The sequence below is a fragment of the Somniosus microcephalus genome, chromosome 3 (assembly GCF_052327205.1).
Source record: "Somniosus microcephalus isolate GS21.2 chromosome 3, FLI_Smic_1.0, whole genome shotgun sequence".
NCBI classification, from domain to species: Eukaryota; Metazoa; Chordata; class Chondrichthyes; order Squaliformes; family Somniosidae; genus Somniosus; species Somniosus microcephalus.
This window is the reverse complement of record NC_140989.1, coordinates 105383513-105404245: the sequence shown is the minus strand read 5'-3', so window position 1 is coordinate 105404245 and position 20733 is coordinate 105383513. Positions and strand designations below refer to the sequence as shown.

Sequence of the window (20733 nt, the reverse complement as noted above, 5' to 3'; positions counted from 1 at the left end):
CTGCTCTGAGGAGAACAACCCCAGCTTCTTCAGTCTATCCACGTAACTGAAGTCCCTCATCCCTGGAATCATTCTCTTAAATCTTTTCTGCGCCCTCTCTAAGGCCTTCACATCATTCTTAAAGTGCGGTGCCCAGAATTGGACACAATACTCCAGTTGAGTCCGAACCAGTGTTTTATTGAGGTTCATCATGATTTCCACACTTTTGTACTCTACCTCTATTCATGAAGCCCAGGATCCCATAAGCTTTTTTAACTGCTTTCTCAACCTGCCCTGCCACCTTCAACGATTTGTGTACATATACCCCTAGGTCTCTCTGTTCATGCACCTCCTTTAGGATTGTACCCTTTAGTTTATATTTCCTCTCCTCATTCTTTCTACCAAAATGTATCGCTTCGCACTTTTCTGCGTTAAATTTCATCTGCCACGTGTCCGCCCATTCCACCAGCCTGTCTGTCGTCTTGAAGTCTATAACTATCCTCCTCACTGTTCACTATACTTCCAAGTTTTCTGTCATCTGCAAATTTTGAAATTGTGCCCTGTACACCCACATCCAAGTCATTAATATATACCAAGGAAAGCAATGGTCCTAGAACCGACCCCTGGGGAACACCACTGTATACATTCCTCCAGTCTGAAAAACAACAACCGTTCACCACTACTCTCTGTTTCCTATCACTTTGCCAATTTCGTATCCATGCTGCCACTGTCCCTTTTATTCCATGGGCTTCAACTTTGCTGGCAAGCCTATTATGTGGCATTTTGTTGAATGCCTTTTGGAAATCCATGTACACCACGTCAACCACCTTGCCATCGTCAACCCTCTGTTACCTCATTAAAAAAACGCGATCAAGTTGATTAAACACGATTTGCCTGTAACAAATCCATGCTGGCTTTCCTTAATTATCCACACTTGTCCAAGTGACTGACTGTTAATTTTGCCCCTGATTATTGTTTCTAAAAGCTTCCCCACTACCGAGGTTAAACTGACTGACCTGTAGTTGCTGGATTTATCATTACAACCTTTTTTGAACAAGGGTGTAACATTTGCAATTCTCCAGTCCTCTGGCATCACCCCTGTTTCTAAGGAGGATTGGAAGATTATGGCCAGTACCAACGCAATTTCTTCCTTCACTTCCCTCAGCATCCTAGGATGCATCCCATCCGGTACTGGTGACTTATCTACTTTAAGTACAGTCAGCCGTTCTAGTACCTCGTCTTTATCAATTCTTATCCCATCCAGTATCTCCTCTACCTCGTCCTTCACTATGTCTGTGGCTGCACCTTCTTCCTCAGTTAGTGAGGGTCCTGACATTCCAGGTCCCGAACTTCATTTTAAAGGGTGGAAGATGCCTGTGCGTGAATTCTTTTAAGGTGGGGTGGCCGTTGCACACCAGCTACCACACGGGCTTGACAGAACAAGGTCTTGGTCCAATGGTAAGGGAAGCCAAGACGATTGGAGACCAGGCTGTGCTACATCAGTCTAGCACACACACACAAGCATACTCCTACTGTCCTCCTCCCTCCTTTCCGCAGATCCGCTCTGCCTGGGTTTCATAGGCTGCAGTGTAGTCCTCCCGACCCCGCTGCTGGTCCACGCTGCGCCACTCCTGGGCCCCGTCCTCGCCCCTGGGCCTCGACCTCCTTGTAGTGTGTCTCCTTCCAGTGAGTGTGTCCCGCGGTACGTCTCCTTCCAGTGAGTAAACTATCGTTGCTTGGGAGCTCAGACGTTTCGACATAGACACCGCCACCCTAAGCGAGACCTGGCGGGCAGGGGGAAGGCCAGCTCAAGGAGTAAGGCGGTGGTTACACCTTCTGGAAAGGCAAACCTGAAGAAGAATGCTGCTTTCATGGGGTAGGCTTCACCATAAAAAATGAGTTAGTTGAACGTCTCGGAGACTCCCCTTGTGGAATAAAGGAACGTCTCATGACTCTACGGCTCATCCTAGCCCGGAACCAGTGCGCTACGGTCATCAGTGCGTATGTCAACACTGGAAGCCACAGACGAGACCGAAGAGGAATTCTACTCCAGCCTCGAACAAGTCCTGTCCCGAGTCCCAACGGGCAACAAGTTGATCCTCCTTGGTGACTTCAACGCCAGAGTTGGAAAGGACGCAGACCTCTGGGGAGGTGTGATCGGCAGAGAGGGGTTAGGGAAAGCCAACTCCAACGGTACCCTCCTCCTGATGAAATGCTTAGAACATGGCCTTGTCATAACCAACACCTTGTTCCGTCAGAGAGACAAGTACAAGTACAAGGTTTCATGGCAACACCCTCGCTCCAAGCACTGGCATCTGCTGGGCTACGTCATCGTCCAAGCGAGGGACCACAAGGACGTCCGCATCACCCGCGCCATGACAGGAGCTGATGACTCCTGGACAGACCACTGCCTAATCCACTTTGTCATCTCCATCAGTGTAGCCCCAAAACAGCGGCAGCAACAGAAGCAATGCTGCAGGAAAATCAACGCTGGAGCACAAAGACCCTGCTAAGAAAGCCCTATTCAGCCTATGCCTCACAACCAACCTGACCACTCACAGTGATTCAGAGACTCCCAGTGTCCACAGCGCCTGGTCTGCACTCAAGGCCTCCATAATTGGCACCTGTGAAGAGACACTCGGTCACTCGACCAGGAAACACCAAGACTGGTACGACCAGGAGATCCAGGAGCTAATAAGCCGCAAGTGCAAGGTATTCCTGATCTGGAAAAAGCAACAGAATCGAGAGCAAGAAAGCAGCTCTACAGACGCCTGAAGGCCGAGGTCCAACAAAAAACTCGCGACCTAAAGAACAGATGGTGGGTGGAGAAAGCCCAGGACATCCAGCAGCTAACCGATAACCACGACGTGCATGGATTCTTTAGCGCAGTCAAGACCACTTACGACCCCAGGTCCTAACCACTGTGGGCCAAGAACAGAGAGGCAGTCAGTGCTGGAAAGAGCACTTCGAAGATCTCCTTAACCGAGACTCTGTCTTCGACACGAGTGTCCTCAGCTCCATCCCACAGCATACTACCCGCCACCACCTCAGCACAACCCCAGCCCGGCATGAGGTTGAAAAGGCCATCCGACAACTGAAGAATAACAAGGCCTCAGGAGCATATGGAATCCCCACCGAAGCGCTAAAACATGGCGGAGAAGCACCATTGCCGTGAATACATGAACTCATTTCTCTTATTTGGAAGGAGGAGAGCATGCCAGGGATCTCCGAGATGCCGTAATCGTGACCATCTTCAAGAAAGATGACAAGTCCGATTGCACTAATTACAGAGAAGTCTCCCTGCTGTCTGCCACAGGGAAAGTCATCACAAGAATCCTCCTCAATTGCCTTCCCCCAGTGGCTGAAGAGCTCCTCCCAGAGTCACAATGCAGATTCCGCCCACTAAGGGGCACAATGGACATGATCTTCACTGCGCGTCAACTACAAGAGAAATGCAGGGAACAGCACCAACCGCTGTACATGGCCGCCTTTGACCTCACTTCGATACCGTCAACCGTGAGGGATTATGGAGTGACCTACTCAAATTCGGCTGCCCTCAAAGGTTTGTCACCATCCTCCGCCTGCTTCACGACGACATGCAAGCCGTGATCCACCACAGACCCAATTCACGTATGGACCAAGCCAGGCTGTGTCATCTCACCAACGCTCTTCTCGATCTTCCTGGCTGCAATGCTCCATCTCGCCCTCAGTAAGCTCCCCGCTGGAGTGGAGCTAATCTGCAGTACAAACGGGAAACTGTTCAACCTCCATCGCCTCCAGTCCAGATCTAAAGTCGTCCCATCCTCTGTTATCGAATTACAGTATGCAGACGACACTTGCGTCTGCGCACACTTGGAGGCCGAACTCCAAACCATCGTCCACACCATCACCGAAGCGTACAAGAGCATGGGCCTTACACAAAAAACATCTGTAAGACAAAGGTCCTCTACCAACGTGTCCCCGCCACACAGTACTGCTCCCCGATTATCAAAATAAACGACGAGGCCTTGAACAACGTGGACCACTTTCCATACCTCGGGAGCCTACTGTCAACAAGGGCAGACGTCGATGACGAAGTCCAACACCGCCTTCAGTGTGCCAGTGCAGCCTTCGGCTGCCTGAGGAAGAGAGTGTTTGAAGACCAGGACCTCAAACCCAGTACCAAGCTTATGGTCTACAGAGCAGTAGTGATACCCGCCCTCCTGTATGCTTCAGAGACATGGACCATGTACAGCAGGCACCTCAAAGCACTGGAGAGGTACTGCCAACGCTGCCTCTGCAAGATCCTGCAAATCCATTGGCAGGATAGGCGCACCAACGTCTGTGTTCTCACTCAGGCCAACATCCCCAGCATCGAAGCTTTGACCACGCTCGATCAGCTCCGATGGACGGGCCACATCGTCTGCATGCCCGATACGAGACTCCCAAAACAACGCTCTACTCTGAGCTCTGACACGGCAAGAGAGCCCCAGGTGGGCAGAAGAAACGCTCCAAGGACACCCTCAAAGCCTCCTTGAAAAAGTGCAATATCCCCACCGACACCTGGGAATCCCTGGCCCAAGACCGCATGAAGTGGAGGAGAAACATCCGGGAGGGCGCCGAACACTTAGCGTCTCTTCGCTGAGAGCAAGCGGAAGGAGTGCACGTCAACCCAAGCACCCCACCCAACCGCCCCTTCAACCACCGTCTGCCCCACCTGTGACAGAGACTGTAGGTCCCGCATTGGACTCATCAGTCACCTGAGAACTCATTTTTAGTGTGGAAGCAAGTCCTCCTCGGTTCCGAGGGACTGCCTAAGAAGACGACGACGACTCATTTAGTACCTCAGATATACTCTCTCCCTCCATGCATAGGGCCTTTTTGATCCCTAATAGGCCCCACCCCTCTTACTACCTGTTTACTATTTATATGCCTATAGAAGACTTTTGGATTACCTTTTATGTTAGCTGCCATTCTGTTCTCATACCCTCTCTTTGCCCCTCTTATTTTCTTTTTCACTTCTGCTCTGAACTTTCTATATTTAGCCTGATTTCCTCTTTGAAATTTTATAATGAATTATTCAAGGTTAGTGCAGGTATATAGCCTCAGGAAGTCAAGATTATAATGGAAAGGAATCTTAGTGCTTTTATTATTTTAGAGCTGTTGGCTGCAAATTATTATAATTTAAAGCACTTTATGATGCATTCACATTTAATTAGTTGGTGGGCACGGTAGCATAGTGGTTATGTTGCATAGAATGTAGAACACAAACAAGCCATTTGAACCAACTAATCAATGCCAGTGTTTATGATCCACATGCGCAAGGCCAATGTTGTTGGACTAGTGATCCAGAGGACGCAAGTTCACATCCAGCCAAGGCAGTGTAAGAATTTGTATTTAGGTTATATTAAAAAAATCTGGAAATAAAAGCTGTCGGATTGACATAAAAACCCAACTGGTTCACTAATGTGCTTTTTAGGGAGTGAAAACTGCCATCTGTGCATAGTCTGGTCTATAAGTGACTCCAGTCACACACCAATGTGTTAACTGCCACTTTGAAGTGGCCTAACAAGCCACTTGGTTGTATCAAACTGGATGGACCGCTCAGCTGCGACCTAGGCATTGAATCAGGACACTTAAAATTTGTTGCAATTTTCCAGCCCACAAAGTAAAATAGCCTAAGATTCATCCACATGGCGGGCTAGAGTCATTTATGGTTTTCCTGGGGTTGAGGGTGGGATGGGGCTGGTAGTGGATCATCTAACAGCGTTTTAAAAGAAAATTGTAACCTTTAATTTAATAAGAAACTATAGCTGGTTTGAATAAATAAAAATAATGTTTGAATTGTGCTACTCCATGCCTGTCTCTAAAAGCCACGTTCAGTACAGTTCACTGAATGCGTAAATGATTCAGTCCTCTTTTGCTGAATTTTCTGTCATTCGTTCATGTTGTACATTTCAACATTGTTATTAACATTCTTCACATGTGTTTCTGTTGAAGAGCAATGATGGACTTTGTTGGAAGGACTTGCTTCGAATAAAAAGTCCTCATAAGCTTCTGTATGCTCTCGAAATTATTGAGGCCTTGGGGAAACCCAACAGGAGAATAAGAAGAGCATCTACGGTAATTGACACGTTTGTTTACTTCATGTCGATCTTTTTATTTTGGAAAGCTATGACAATGCAAGTAATGTGACTGAGAAATTTCTTTTTAAATAGCCCTACACTACTGAAAGTGAACAGGGAATATGGATTTATGCTGAAATAAAAACAGAAAATGCTCAGCAAGTCATTAACCTGAAACCTTCCTCTCTTCAGATGCTGCCGCACCTGCTGAGAGTTTCCTGCATTTTCTGTTTTTATTTCAGGTTTCCAGCATCAGCAGTGTTTTATGGATTGATGCTGTGTTTTTTACTAAATATTTAACCTTGGTCATCCAGTTCTTTCTAGTGACAGCTCCTTGGCATCTTAATGTTTTTTAGTTGTACGTGTGTTTACTAAGGTAAAGGTTTTCAGTTATAGGGAATGGGATATGGCTACTTTTCACACCAAGTGCCTGCATCACAACAAATCTGTCTGTAACTACAATATCTACCATTACATAATCACATTTCATTTTGTAAGTAGCTGGCAAAACTCTGTCCCAGACACTCATCACATGGAACAAAAATAAGTTGTTGCATTTATAATGTAGAAAAAAGTCCCAAAGAACAATGTCTCTTGTATGCGTCACATCAAGAGTTGAAAGAATAATGTTCTAATCACTCTAACCTACCTACCTCCCTCTGAACTTACAGCGTCCGTTTGCTCAGGCCCAACCTTAACATTCTCATTAAACCTACTGACAAATGCAGCGCTGTTGTTGCTTAACAAACAGACCTTTACCTTGCGGAGGCTGAACACCAACTCACCGATACCTCTTCGAACCACCCCCCTGAACCACGACCCCACCACTGAACATCAAGCCATCGTTTCCCAGACCATCACTCATCCCCGACTTATATCCGTGTCTCTTCTGATGCCCTCCAGCACTTTAACAGCTTCCAGTTTCCTGGCTCCTTTCACCATGAACGTCCAGTCCCTCTATATCTCCATCGCCCACCAGGACAGTCTGCAGGCCTTCTGCTTCTTCCTTGAACGGAGGCCCAAACAGTCCACATCCACCACCAGCCTCCTCCGCCTGGCTGAACTTGTTCTTACATTGAACAACTTCTCCTTTCACTTCCTCCAAATAAAAGGTGTCACTGTGGGAACCAGTATGGGTCCTGCCTATGCCTGCCTTTTTGTGGGATACATAAGAAATAGGGGCAGGAGTAGGCCATATGGCCCCTCGAACCTGCTCCACCATTCAATAATATCATGGCTGAACTTCTACCTCAACTCCTTGATTCCCTAGTGCCCAAAAATCTATCAATCTCAGTCTTGAATATACTCAATGACTGAGCAGCCACAGCCCTCTGGGGTAGAGAATTCCAAAGATTCACAACCCTCTGAATAAAATTTCTCCTCATCTCTGTCCTAAATGGCCAACCCCTTATTCCTATGACCCCTAGTTCCAGACTCTCCAGCCAGGGGAAACAGCCTCTCCACAGCTATCCTGTCAAGCCCTCTAAGCATTTTGTACATTTCAATGAGATCACCTCCCATTCTTCTAAACTCAAGAGAATATAGGCTCAATCTCTATCATAGGGCAGCCCTTTCATCCCAGGAATCAATCTAGTGAACCTTGATCGCACTCCCTCAAAGGCACGTATATCCTTCCTTGGGTAAGGAGACCAAAACTGTGTACAGTACTCCAGGTGTGGTCTCACCAAAGCCCTATATAATTGCAGCAAGACTTCCTTACTCTTATACTGCAACCCCCTTGCAATAAAGGCTAACATACCATTTGCCTTCCTAATTACTTGCTGTACCTGCATGTTAACTTTGTGATTTGTGTACAAGGACACCCAAATTCCTCTGAATCTGAACATTTACTAGTCTCTCTCACCTTTTTAAAAAATACAGGAAACTTTGTGATATCCGGGACCGACGTGTTGCCGATCTATCAAAACTGCCGGACATACAAAGTTAATGTTGAAGCATACGGAGGTTTTCATCTCCGTATCTGACAACAAACACTGTTGCTTAGCCAACAGCTTCTAAAGAGTCGGCTGCAGCTGCAAGCGTCTCTAGCTGAAGCTGTTGCTATAACTACAGACCTTGCAGTGCCTGACTGGGGGAAAAAAAAGAACGCGAACTAAAAAAACTTATAGAAAACGGCTCCTGATTTTTGTCGTTAAATCGAGTATTCCGGACATACAACCTCCGGATAAACCAAAGTTTCCTGTATTCTGCTTTTTCCATTCTTCCTACCAAAGTGGATAATTTCACACTTCCCCACATTATACTCCATCTGCCACCTTCTTGCCCAATCACTTGACCGTGGAGCGTTCTTTGTTCCAGTCCTAGTCGGGTCCCCTCCCTCAACTCTTTTTCTGGTACATCGATGCCGCTTCCTGCTCTCGCCCTGAACTGGAAAATATCATCAACCTTGCTTCAGATTTCCACGCTGCTTCGCTTTCACATGGTCCATCTCCTTTCCTGCCTCTGTGCTTGCTTAAAACTTTCTGTGCCATTTTCCAGTTCTGACTGAAACGTTAACTCTTTCTCCATAGGTGCCTGCTGAATATTTGCAGCATTTTCTGTTTTATATTTCTAGCCACTATTCTATCTACTCCTCTTATTGTTAAACGCTAGTGCAGTACACTTTCCCATCCCCTCCATTTTAAAAAAGAATATATAATCAAAATACAGGAAAGTATGAAACCATTTTACACCATAAATAAATAAATTAATGTTTTATCTTGCTTTTTAAAAAAAACACACTTCCTGTTTGATATGACCGTAAAATACTGTAAGGATAAATTATCTGCGAAACAAAGTTCACATCTTGGCTACATTTTGTACTGAAACAAAGTTAATAGAGCACTTAGGTTGCTGTCTTGTAATTATTGGAATTAATTTTTAATACAACTTTATTTCAGGGTAGCTACAGTGATCTATATCCTGACTCGGATGATTCAAGTGAAGATCAGATAGAGAACAGTAAAAATTCCTGGAGTTGCAAGGTTTGTTTCATATTTTCTTAAAACGGAGTGAGTATTGACACCATTGTGTCAGCCAATAAGTAGGGGGGTGGGGCGTGGGATTTGCAGCAAACAGCACGTGACCAAAACTACAGCACAGTCCCCTGATGATAACAGTATTCACCCAGATATTTCGATCCCTACGCATGTGTACGCGCTGTGTACCCACCCATAGGGACATCGGAAATGCCGGTTTCAGGCATGCACAGCGCATGCGTTGAAAATCGGCATTTCCGATTTGTCAAGAATGGTCTTGACAGATCCTCCGGTTGCCCTGGAGAAGGGCCTCTGTGGGCGGATAGTTCTGCTTTTTGGAGACCCTCCGCCCGCAGTAAACCCTTACAATTCTTGCGCCTGGTAAAAGCGTATGGCCTGCTTTTACCAGGATAAGAGTTGAAAAAAGTAAAAATAAAAAAAATTTCACTGATTTATCATTTAAAGATACTTTTTTTTAAAAAAAGGTTTATTTTTAGCCCTGTAAAAAAAAAACTTGAATTTTTTTTTCAAAAATTTAAAGTTTTGTTTAAAATAGTTAATTTATTGGACTTTCAAGTCATTTTAAAAATGTGATTTAAAAAAAAATGTATTTAAAGTTTTACTGTGTTTTTGGGGTGATCTCCATTCATATATTTGACAGGTCGTCCTGTCAAGTGTATGAAGGGAGATTCCCTTCTTTGATTGGCTCCTCATGGCCCACGTGATCCCAGGGACGCTGCAAACTACATGCGCATCTGGGATACGTGGGCCCTGAGCACCTGCAGTTTGGAGAGGCCCAGCATCGGAAGTGTGTGCGTCCCGGGAGCCCTCGGGTAAGGGCGTAGATTTTTCCAGATCGCAGGCCTCCGCCCGCGGGAAGCCTGTGATCGGAAAATATGGGCCATTATTTCTCCAGCAAAATGCAGTGTGGAGGACAGTTACATAATACAAATTGTGTGTGTAAAATCAATCTCACTCACTTACAAAATATAGTGGTAGATATGGTGGTTGCTGGCAATTTGTTGTACATCACTTTAGCAAACTTTATATTTAATGGAAAAAAAAGTGCATGCTAGAAATGCACAGCTGGTATGTCTTGTGGCGGCGAAAAGACAGATTAATGTTTCCGGCTGAGACCCTTCAACAAAAGTTTACCATGTACTGCTTACCATGTTGCACATGAGAAGTCCCTGTTGCCTCTCTAGCAAAGTTGCAATCCTATTCCTGTCAGTTGTTGAATGGCCAACCAGTTAACATCCTAAATGTGGGGATGGGGGCGGTAGGAAATAAGTGGGGTCCGAGGATGATACGTTTGGTGATGGAATATTAAAACCATGCTGAGATTCCTCCTACCTAACTGCAGAAAACTCTTCAAACCAGTACCTTAATGGCTAAGTTGGTCCTGACTGGGCAATCAATGGAACCTTTGAAAGCTAAAGTTGCAAAACCCAAATTTCAGAGAGGATTTTTTTTCCTGTAGTTAGCATTGATTTATTTTCGAGCAGATCAGAAATAATATATTACAGGAAACTTTGTGATATCTGGCACCGACGGGACCGAGCTGTTGCCGTCCCATCAAAACTGCCGGACAAACCAGCGCTAATGTTAAAACATACAGAAGCTTCTGAGCTCCGTATCTAGCAACAAACCCTGTTGCTTAGCAACAGCTTCTAAACAGTCGGCCGTAGCTTGCAAGCGTCTCTGTAGCTAAGCAACAGCATTAGCTAGACCTTGCAGAGCCTGACTGGTGGGGAAAAAAAGCAACGAAAAGAAAAAAAACTTACTGAACCGACTCGAATTTTGCCAGTGGCTCGAGCATTCTGGACAGTTAACCTCCGGATAAACCAAAGTTTCCTGTACTACAACCTTAGCATTAAACATATGCTCCGTGTTTTGGCTTGCTTAAGTTAACAAATTGTATTTTATTGTGGTATTTGTACTTGGAGACAGCCCGTTTCTAAATAACTGCACATTTAAGATCAGAAATGTGTTTGCATTGTTCTAAGTATATGTGTATTTTTCTAAAAATGTAATAGTAAAATTTCAGCTCCTCCACCGCTATTACTGTTTTCTTGAATAACTGGTAATTGGAATAATAGTAAGCATTGTATTCTTCTAAATTTGGAAATAAACAGTAATGATCCAAAAATGAGAGTGTACCAAAGTACTCTTATTTTAAAAGAACAGATATTACCAGGATTCCGTATTATCGGGCATGGAAGCCTGATGTGAGCTCAATGCCTGATGCTCTCCGTGCACTATACTACAGATGGGAAGCACCAAGTGCCCAAGGAGTCTGCGTTTCAAGGCTTTCAAGTATATTTAAATTTGAGATCTTCCTCTGGATTGAGTTGGACTTGCCTCGTAAAATAGAAGGATATGTTGATCGAGTGCAGCATAAACGCCGGCACAGACCAGTTGGGCCAAATGGCCTGTTTCTGTGCTGTAAGTGCTATGCAATTCTATTGATGTAAATTTGCTTTTAAATTTAATACCAAGAGGCAAGGGGCTATTTGTTGGGTATCACTCTGAAAGGCATTTTGAATGGATTTCATGCCTTTCGAAGTTCCTGTTATAACTATAGTGAAGATTCCACTAGCAAAAAGGACATCATCAAACAGTGGCACAAATAAACAGTTAAATATTATAAGCCAGAAACGCTCATAACTTTCAAAAGACAGTTCAAAAATTCTACCACCAACTCTGATCAGAGATTTGGCGGAGAAGGGGAATGGTACACCACATAAACACAGATTTGGAGCTGGAAATTTTTGCAGAAGAAATGATGGCCAGAAGGTTTTCAATACAAGTTCTTCTGCCCCCCTATTGCTGCCGCTAAATAGGAGCTGTGGGGAGACATAGCTTGACATTTGAATGCAAGATAGACAACAAAAGGAAAACCATGGATACCAGGAGAAAAGAATATTGGCTAAAGAAAACATTGCATTCAACTGTTGAGTAAGGTGTGGAACTGGAGGAAAACTTCCTTGAACAATTGGCCACTAAGGGCCACTTAAGAACTCCAAAAATAGTTTCTGACACAAATCTAGCTTATTGTCTAAACTGGGTTATTGTTGCTAACTATATCTATCTATCTCCCTTATTTGAAATGTTCTCTATATTTCAGTTTGTTGCTGCTGGGGGACTTCAGCAATTACTGGAAATTTTTCTATCTGGGATTCTGGAGCCCAAAGAGCAAGAATCGTGGACTGTGGTAAGGGCTAATTCTAATGCCTGATACCTGTGCTTTAGTGATTGCACATATATTTTATAGAAAAGTTTTCTTTTTATAATGGCTATTTTTGTCCAGTAGTAATGGAACAGAATTAAAAGGTGATGAGAAATCTTGTCAGCCGTGGCTTAGTTGGTAGCACACTCTCCTCTGAGTCCGAGGTTATGGGTTCAAGTCCCACTCGAGGGACTTGAGCACAAAAATCTAGGCTGAGGGAGCGCTGCACTGTCGGAGGTGCCGTCTTTTGGATGAGACATTAAACCAAGGCCCTGTCTGCGCTCTCAGTTGGACGTAAAAGATCCCATGGCACTATTTTGAAGAAGAGCAGTGGAGTTATCCCCGGTGTCCTGGTCAATATTTATCCCTCAATCAACATAACAAAAATGGATTATCTGGTCATTATCACATTGCTGTTTGTGGGAGCTTGCTGTGTGCAAATTGATTGCCCCGTTTCCCACATTACAACAGTAACTCCACTCCAAAAAGCACTTCATTGGCTGTAAAGTGCTTTGGGACGTTCGGTGGTCATGAAAGGCACTATATAAAGGCAAGTCTCTTTCTTTTTGTACATTCCTATATGCATACATTTTGAGCAGTGGTGATGCTTTATTACCGTTGTTACTTTTGTCATAATTGCTATTACTCTTTTAATGATTTAAATGAGGAAAGCCAATTCTGAAATATTTTCTCTTTTACTTTACTAATTGCAGGTTAGAATTTCTCTATTTAATTGAATTTTTGTAACTACCATTTTAATAATTCGTTATTGAAAGGTGCATTTGGTCTCACTATTACTTTAAAAATGTCTGAAGTTGACTTCATTTTTTATTTGCCATAGATTTGAAATGGACTGAAAGCTTTATAGACAAGAGATACTTCAGATTTTAGTGGTTAAGACGTTCTTTTTAAAACCAGAGCAAATTTACTGAAATCTAGCGATTGAGTATTGTTACAAGTATAATGTTGAATGAAGTGTATGTTTGCTTTCCCTAGAAATGTAATCCTTGAGCCACATTGGATAACTTTGTTAATTTGATTACATTTTTCAGTGATATTTCAATTAAACCCTTGTATTTATAGAAAGAGAAATCTTTAATTCCAACAATCTGGCTGGATTTGAACCCAGGTATTTAGATGAGCACTTGAAATGCCATAGCATACAAGGCTATGGACCAAGTGCTGGAAAATGGGATTAGAATAGACAGGGCTTGATGGCCAGCGCGGACACGATGGGCCGAAGGGCCTCTTTCTGTGCTGTATAACTCTATGACTCTAGGTACTAGAAATGAAAGGACAGTATTCTAACCCTTTGTTGATGAGAACATTAGTAATTCCTAGGTTTCAAAGACTCTTCATTTATATTTTTATCAATGATGAAGCATGACTTTTTGAGGCAAAGTTTTGCACACTAGTTGAAGTATTGACAAGAACAAGATTATGCCAAAACAAAGATATAAAAATGATGGCATTGTAAATGAAGCAATTTGATTAAAACGGAGACTGGTTGTCAAAATTACATTCAATCTTTCCCCTAATTTAGAGATGGAGAGCAACACCTGTATTAAATGCAGCATGTTTGGGGTATAAGCCAGAACCTTCTGAAACTATTTTTGTTTAAACTTCAATATTGTACAAAAAGTTATTTTATATTAGTGCTTCAGGCATGGGTAACAGAAAATAATGCTAAGTCATAATGCTGATTCTTGTACTGGTAATTTTCATTTTAAGCTTTAGACATTGTCTTTATATCATATATTTGATACTCAGTTTGACACTTGTTCTTTAAAAACAAGCATGTTTAAAAATGGAATTTGACTTCGTTGTTATCTTTCATATTCCCAGTGGCAGCTGGACTGCCTTGCCTGTCTGCTGAAGCTAATGTGCCAGTTTGCAGTTGATCCAGCTGACTTGGATCTGGCTTATCATGATATCTATGCCTGGTCTGGTGTATCAGACAGTCATAGAAAAAGGACTTGGCCTGGTAAATCTAGAAAAGGAGCTGGAGATCACGGGAAAGGATTGCATATACCTCGTTTGACTGAGGTTAGTGCCTTTTATTCTTTTGTTCAGCAAGTTTCTCCTATACATTTAGTTGTCTGTCTGTATTGTACTTTGTATAAGACCAAATATAACTTTATTATATTTCTGTTTTAGGTATTTCTCGGTTTGGTACACGGGTCTAGTTTGATTTATCGGTTAATGTCCGTTGCTTACACCTATAACAACTTGGCCCATAGGTAAAGGCATGCAATTTTTAATTATTTAAATAATACTTCTGTGCTTCGTGCACAGGTTCAACAAGGGAAAACCTTATAGTCCAACAAAACATTTTGAGTTAAACATACTGGGCCAAATCTTACTGGAAAAATAATGGTGAGTTAACGACGCACACCATTATTAATGCGCAAATCGGCCAGCAAGTTCAGGGGATGAAGAGATACGCCATGAGTTGCGAATCTCAAGAACTCACTAGTTGATTTTACACCATTCCACCGTTTGTCTCTCAAACGGCATCTCGCCTTAGCCTCCCAGTTATTTTTAAGAGCTTGCTGGATTTGCACATTAATTGTCCATTACACTCGCCGTATAAAGTTAGGACTCATAATTAATATAGCAAGTACCCTTTTAATGACATGATAATTCTTCATGAAATACCAATCTCTCTAGCCCAGAATGGGAACAATTTAAACTGTTGAGCCTCATTCCTGTGTGTAGTAAATTGTTGGAGATTTTTTTTTTTAATTTCAAATTTTAATTTTTTTTTTACTTTTCCCCTTTTGTCTTTTTTCTCTCAATCCAACCTTTCTTTCCCTTTATTTCTATTTGACTCTAATTCACTTGCTCAAATTCACTCTCCTGTCATTCCTGTTTCGTTCTTAATTCTTAAATCTCATTGGTTAAGTAGAAACATTGTTGGACCTGTCGTTCACTAAGGTCCTAGATGCCCCTTTGCCTTCACTGCCATTATCAGCTTGCATTTCCAGCAAGTCGAACCGCAAAAAAATGTTCAAGCTGAAGGGTGCAGGAAAAAGTCCAACTAACGGTGGTCCAACTAACGAAATGCCCCTCTCCAGCAAGATTTGGCCCATTATATTTGTAACTACTATTTTCTCAAATAATTTAAGAAACAGTCTATTTTTCAATTTCTGTTCTTTTTTTAATTAAAATTATAGAGTGCTTAAAGCTCAGTCTGATCACCGATCCAGGCACGAGGGTAGGTTATACTTCAATTTATATAATACAACATTAATGAACTTTAATATTCGGGAATTTACACTGTACAATTTATTCATAGTAGTGTTTGGTCTTAAGCAATTTGTTAGAATCCCTCATCTATTAAAAGCTTTTATTTAAAACTCTTCAGAATTGAGAATTATTGAGTAGTTTACTGAGAAGTGCTCAAGCATTATAAAGAAAACATCAAAACTGCTAACCGTCAATTACATCAGAAACAATTTAAAATATAAATTGGGCTTTGTAATTATTACTGGTGAGACATTTTAGCAGCTATTTGGGGAGGGAAAGTTTATAACCAGGTCTCCTCTTGATGCAAGTTAATGTGGCTTAAATCCTTTAATATATTTTGAGTGTGTTTGTCACCCTTTCTTTTTAAACAATTTCTTACTTTACCTTCCAGTTACTCATTATGCCATGTGGCTATTAGTGAGTTGGGCTCACTGCTGTTCGCTGGTGAAATCTAGCCTGGCAGACAGTGAACATTTACATGATTGGCTGAAAAAACTCACTCTTCTTGTACCAGAGGTAAGGTGTTCAACATCAAACTTAGATATGCAATTATATATGAATATGGCTAGTTTAAAATTTTTGCTGGTTGTATTTGTTTTTTTTAGTTGGTTGTGTAAATTGGCTGGTTCTTTTATATTGTTTAACTTCAGGCATTTTGTCAATGACTGACTTTTTTTTCCAGACTTCAGTTCGACATGAAGCTTGCAATGGGCTGTACAAGTTGTGCCTATCAGGTTTGGATGGTGGCGAATCAATAAATCGATCTTTCCTTTTACTAGCTGCTTCAACATTACTTAAGTTTCTTCCTGATGCTCAAGCTTTGAAGCCTGTTAGGGTAAGAGTTGCTTTGATCACTTGCAGGGTATAGAAGTAGTTGCTGTCCAATGTCAAAACTGCAAAATGTTTAGGTGTACTCTTTTAAAAACACCCAGCACTAAAGAGATGTTTTTCAAAATAACTGGCTATTAAAGATATCTAGCCAGAGGAGGTGTGGCATCATAGCATGTTGGAGTGCTGCAGAGTGGTGCGATCTAGCTGTAAATCTTCAGTTCAGTAAGTTCAAAGGTGACACCAAGGGGGTAATTTTAACTCCCAAAAATGGGTGGGTTTGGGTCAGGTGGGATGTTAAAAATCTCAAACCCGAACTGAACCCGCCTCAGATTTTACCTTCATTTAAAATTTTATGCTGGCCGGCCAGGTTTCCTGAGCCTCAATAGACTCTGCAGCTAAAGGGAGGTGAGGACACAAGAGGTTATTAAACAAAATTAGGGTTCATGGGATTGGGGGTAATATACTAGCATGGATTGAGGATTGGTTAACGGACAGAAAACAGAGTGTAGGAAAAAACTAGCCATTTTCGGATTGGCAGTGGGGTACCTCAAGTATCAGTGCTTAGGCCTCAGCTATTCACAATCTACATCAATGATTTTGGATGAGGGGACCAAATGTAATATATCCAAGTTAGTTGTTGATACAAAGCTGGGTGGGAATGTAAGTTGTGAGGAGGATGCAAAGAGGCTTCAAGGGGATATAAACAAGCTAAGTGAGTGGGCAAGAACATGTCAAATGGAATATAATGTGGAGAAATGTGGAGTTATCCACTTCGGTAGGAAAAATAGAAAGAGTATTTTTTAAATGCTGAGAGATTGGGAAATGTTGGTATTCAGAGGGACCTGGGTGTCCTTGTACACGAATCACTGAACGTTAACATGCAGGTACAGCAAGTAATTAGGAAAGCAAGTGGTGTGTTGGCCTTTATTATAAGAGGATTTGAGTATGAGTAAAGATGTCTTACTGCAATTATATAGGGCCGTGGTGAGACCACACCTGGAGTACTGTGTACAGTTTTGGTCTCTTTACCTAAGGAAGGATATACTTGCCATAGAGGGAGTACAACGAAGGTTCACCAGACTGATTCCTGGGATGGGGAGATTGTCCCATGAGGAGAGATTGAGTAAACTAGGCCTATATTCTCTAGCGTTTAGAAGAATGAGAGGTGATCACATTGAAACATACAAAATTCTTACAGGGCTTGACAGGGTAGTTGCAGGGAGGATGTTTCCCCTGGCTGGGGAATCTAGAACCAGGGGTCTGCCATTTAGGGCTGAGATGAGAAGAAATTTCTTCACTCAGAGGGTGGTGAATCTTTGGAATTCTCTACCCCAGATGGCTGTTGGAAACTCAGTCGTTGAGTATATTCAAGACAGAGATCGATAGAATTTTGGATATTAAGGGAATCCAGGGATATGGGGATAGTGCAGGAAAGTGGAGATGAGGAAGAAGATCAGCCATGATCTTATTGAATGGCGGAGGAGGCTCGAGGGACCAAATGGCCTACTCCTATTTCTTATGTTCGTATGACTGCTGGATCCAGCAGGTAAGTGCCTTTCCAGCAATGCTTGTCGGCCAGGAGAACCCTCCTCCCCCGCCCACCAAGCTTACCTATAAACCATTCCTGCGATGTCCACTATAAATAGCTGTTGTCCAAAGGAATTTGAGTATGGGGAGAAAATCTGAGGAAGTTTTACCTCAACTTTTCCCTTCAAGAGTTACTACTATTTAACCAGAATAAGCTCACTGTGCTTCAAACTGTTAAAGGCTTGGGATTACATGTTGCAGAAAAATGTCAACTAATTTTTGTTTCTAATTGTATGAAGCTCCTGTTAATTTTGCTTTAATTCAAATGCTAATACAATAGCAAAATGCTGCGGATGCTAAGTGGTTTGTGTTTGAAGTCTACTCTGCATGTATTCTAAAATCCTGAGGAGACTGCTGTATGATTATCTTTTAGGCACAAGACTGCATCAAGTGAATTTCAGGAGAAAACTGCTGAAATAAACATGGAAGTTCACATTTTTTGTGCACATCTAGATTAACAGTACAGCATTCCTGTTAAAACAGTTATTCTTTATTTTCAGGAGGTGGATTATGAAGAGGAGCCAGTGCTACGAGCAGGTTGCAAGGAATATTTCTGGTTACTTTGTAAACTGATTGATAATATTCATGTAAAAGATGCTAGTCAGGTATGCAGTTGTGATTCCTTTTGTTCCCTAATGTTGAAAAATAATTACATACTAATAGCCTACTCTTTCAATTATGTGCAGACACTAGTTTTCATAATCCGAATAGTGAGTTTCTTCTATGTTTTTCTTCCAGGCATTAGCGTATATTGCTAAAAAAATTGTTTTAATTCATCTTTCTATTTTTCTATTTTAAAGATTTTGTGGATTAAAGCAACTTTTAACAATTTGTGCTCAGGCCTGAAAATGCAACATAGAAGAAACTTACGCTGTTAAATCATGTCTGAAGACTAACAGCTCAATTTATTTATTTGAAAGTGGTGATGAAAATTTGAATGTTAAAATCCAAAGATAAACTGATCTCCAGTTGAACTTTATTGTTTTAACAATAATCCATCTAAAAGATCTATCAGATTTGAGACCTCCAAAGTTAGTCTCCTACCTAGTGGACCAGCTTGTGAGATGTGGGTAGATTTAATTGAAATTTCAAAGATTTTTAAAGCTTAATGGCCTCCTGCATTGTCAAGCTGGCCACATGCATAACTAACCCCCCCCACACCAAGCTGGTTACATAGCCCAGATGTCTGTTGCACTACCACTTTCTATCCATTCTTGCTGCCGTGCTCTGGTCTCTGCCTCCTCCACCCTTACAGTCAGCAAATAAGTTTGGTGAAGTAAGCACCTTCAATTACAAAAAGCCAGGTTCCCAGTTAAATGCTGGGAGAGAGGGGTATGTGGAAGAGGGAGACTAATGAACAATGAGAGGGGAAGAGGAAGGGGTGGGGGAAAGTGGAGGGGAGAAGATGGGGCTCAGGCAAGTTGATAGTGCAGACAATGAAAGCTGTTTCCCAAAATAGGTCACGTCTATTTGCAAAACCAGATTTCTGACTGTTCCCCTTGGAAGACAAGACGCACCCAGCAGTTTATCTGGAATGTGTAATTCGATCCTGCCTGCCAAAGTAATCAAGTACTTTGCAATGTGTAATTCGAGCCATTCATTCTGATTGCCAGGCTCCAGACAGCTCACAGAGAACAGACAGGGCTCACCCTCATGGGTTAGGACCTTCTCTCCGACCCCTCCCCTCTCTTTCTCTTTCTCCCCCCCCCCCCCTTTCACACGGAGCAGAAGAATGCGTGGCCTACGGTGCAGGCCGCTGTTGGGTACTGCGCATGTGCGGCCCCGGTATACAGCACGCGTGCGCAGAAGGCCGCAAAGGTGTTTATGCAAATAATCACAGCACCCAAAATACTGCCACCTCTCTCCCTACATTATGTATGTATAATATATATATGTTTATAGCATGGCGCATTGAGAGTTGAAAGATATGCAGCTTTATAATGTGTTGGGAACAAAATGTTATGGGATGTAAATGTGGCATTTAAAGAAAGTGTAAGATTATATCTTAAAACCTACCCATACACTTGTGTGGCTCGGTGTCAAATTTTGTTTGATAATGCTCCTGTGAAGCATCTTGAGATGTTTTACTATGTTAAAGGTGCTATATTAATGCATGTTGTTGTTGTACATATGTAAGGTTGTTGTACATATGTAAGTGTGGAATTTCTTCTGCAGACAACACTGCTAGATTTGGATGCCTTGGCAAGACATCTCGCTGACTGCATTCGTAGGTTGGTCAACATGATCTTTGAAGTTTTTCTCAGGACTGTTCTATTTTTGCGTTGTTACATATTAATTTCTCTTCCCTCCCCCTTTTGTAGCAGGGAAATTCTTGATCAACAGGACAGTAACACTGAAGATGATGGACTTACAGGACTCCTGCGACTCTGCACTGTGGTCATAAAGCACAAGCCTCCATTTAAATTCTCCCGAGAAGGACAGGTAATCAACTTGTATTTTAGAGTGATTATGTAGTGAGAGGTGTGTGTGTGATTGATTCATTAAAAAGAAACCATTTTACATTTGAAGCAAGTGAGGTGCTAATTCTCAGGAAATTACAATGAGACATATATGTTTTCTTTTCAATATTTTGACTGAGCTTCTAGTAGTGATCACAAAGCTCGATATTCTTGATTCGGGGGGGGGGGGGGGAAGAGGGACTTGCAGAATACCCATTGCAAATTTCACAGAATTTTTCAACTGAACAAGGAATGTCTTTACTTCTCAGTGTAATTAATTTCAAGTTTGACTTACTTTCACATACTGGCATCTGCAG

General features: G+C 42.3%; 1 protein-coding gene across 5 annotated transcripts in view; it reads left to right on the top strand.

Moving 5' to 3' along the window:
• usp34 (ubiquitin specific peptidase 34) overlaps positions 1-20733 on the top strand; it is a 277821-nt gene that overhangs the window by 129541 nt on the left and 127547 nt on the right. For all 5 annotated transcript variants that reach the window (XM_085981444.1, XM_085981442.1, XM_085981443.1 and 2 more), the window contains exons 30-40: positions 5959-6081; positions 8984-9067; positions 12189-12275; positions 14136-14336; positions 14448-14530; positions 15467-15507; positions 15931-16055; positions 16222-16374; positions 18458-18562; positions 20133-20188; positions 20279-20399. In XM_085981444.1, the coding sequence (XP_085837570.1) occupies positions 5959-6081; positions 8984-9067; positions 12189-12275; positions 14136-14336; positions 14448-14530; positions 15467-15507; positions 15931-16055; positions 16222-16374; positions 18458-18562; positions 20133-20188; positions 20279-20399 (1179 nt within the window). The remainder of the gene's footprint in view (positions 1-5958; positions 6082-8983; positions 9068-12188; positions 12276-14135; positions 14337-14447; positions 14531-15466; positions 15508-15930; positions 16056-16221; positions 16375-18457; positions 18563-20132; positions 20189-20278; positions 20400-20733) is intronic.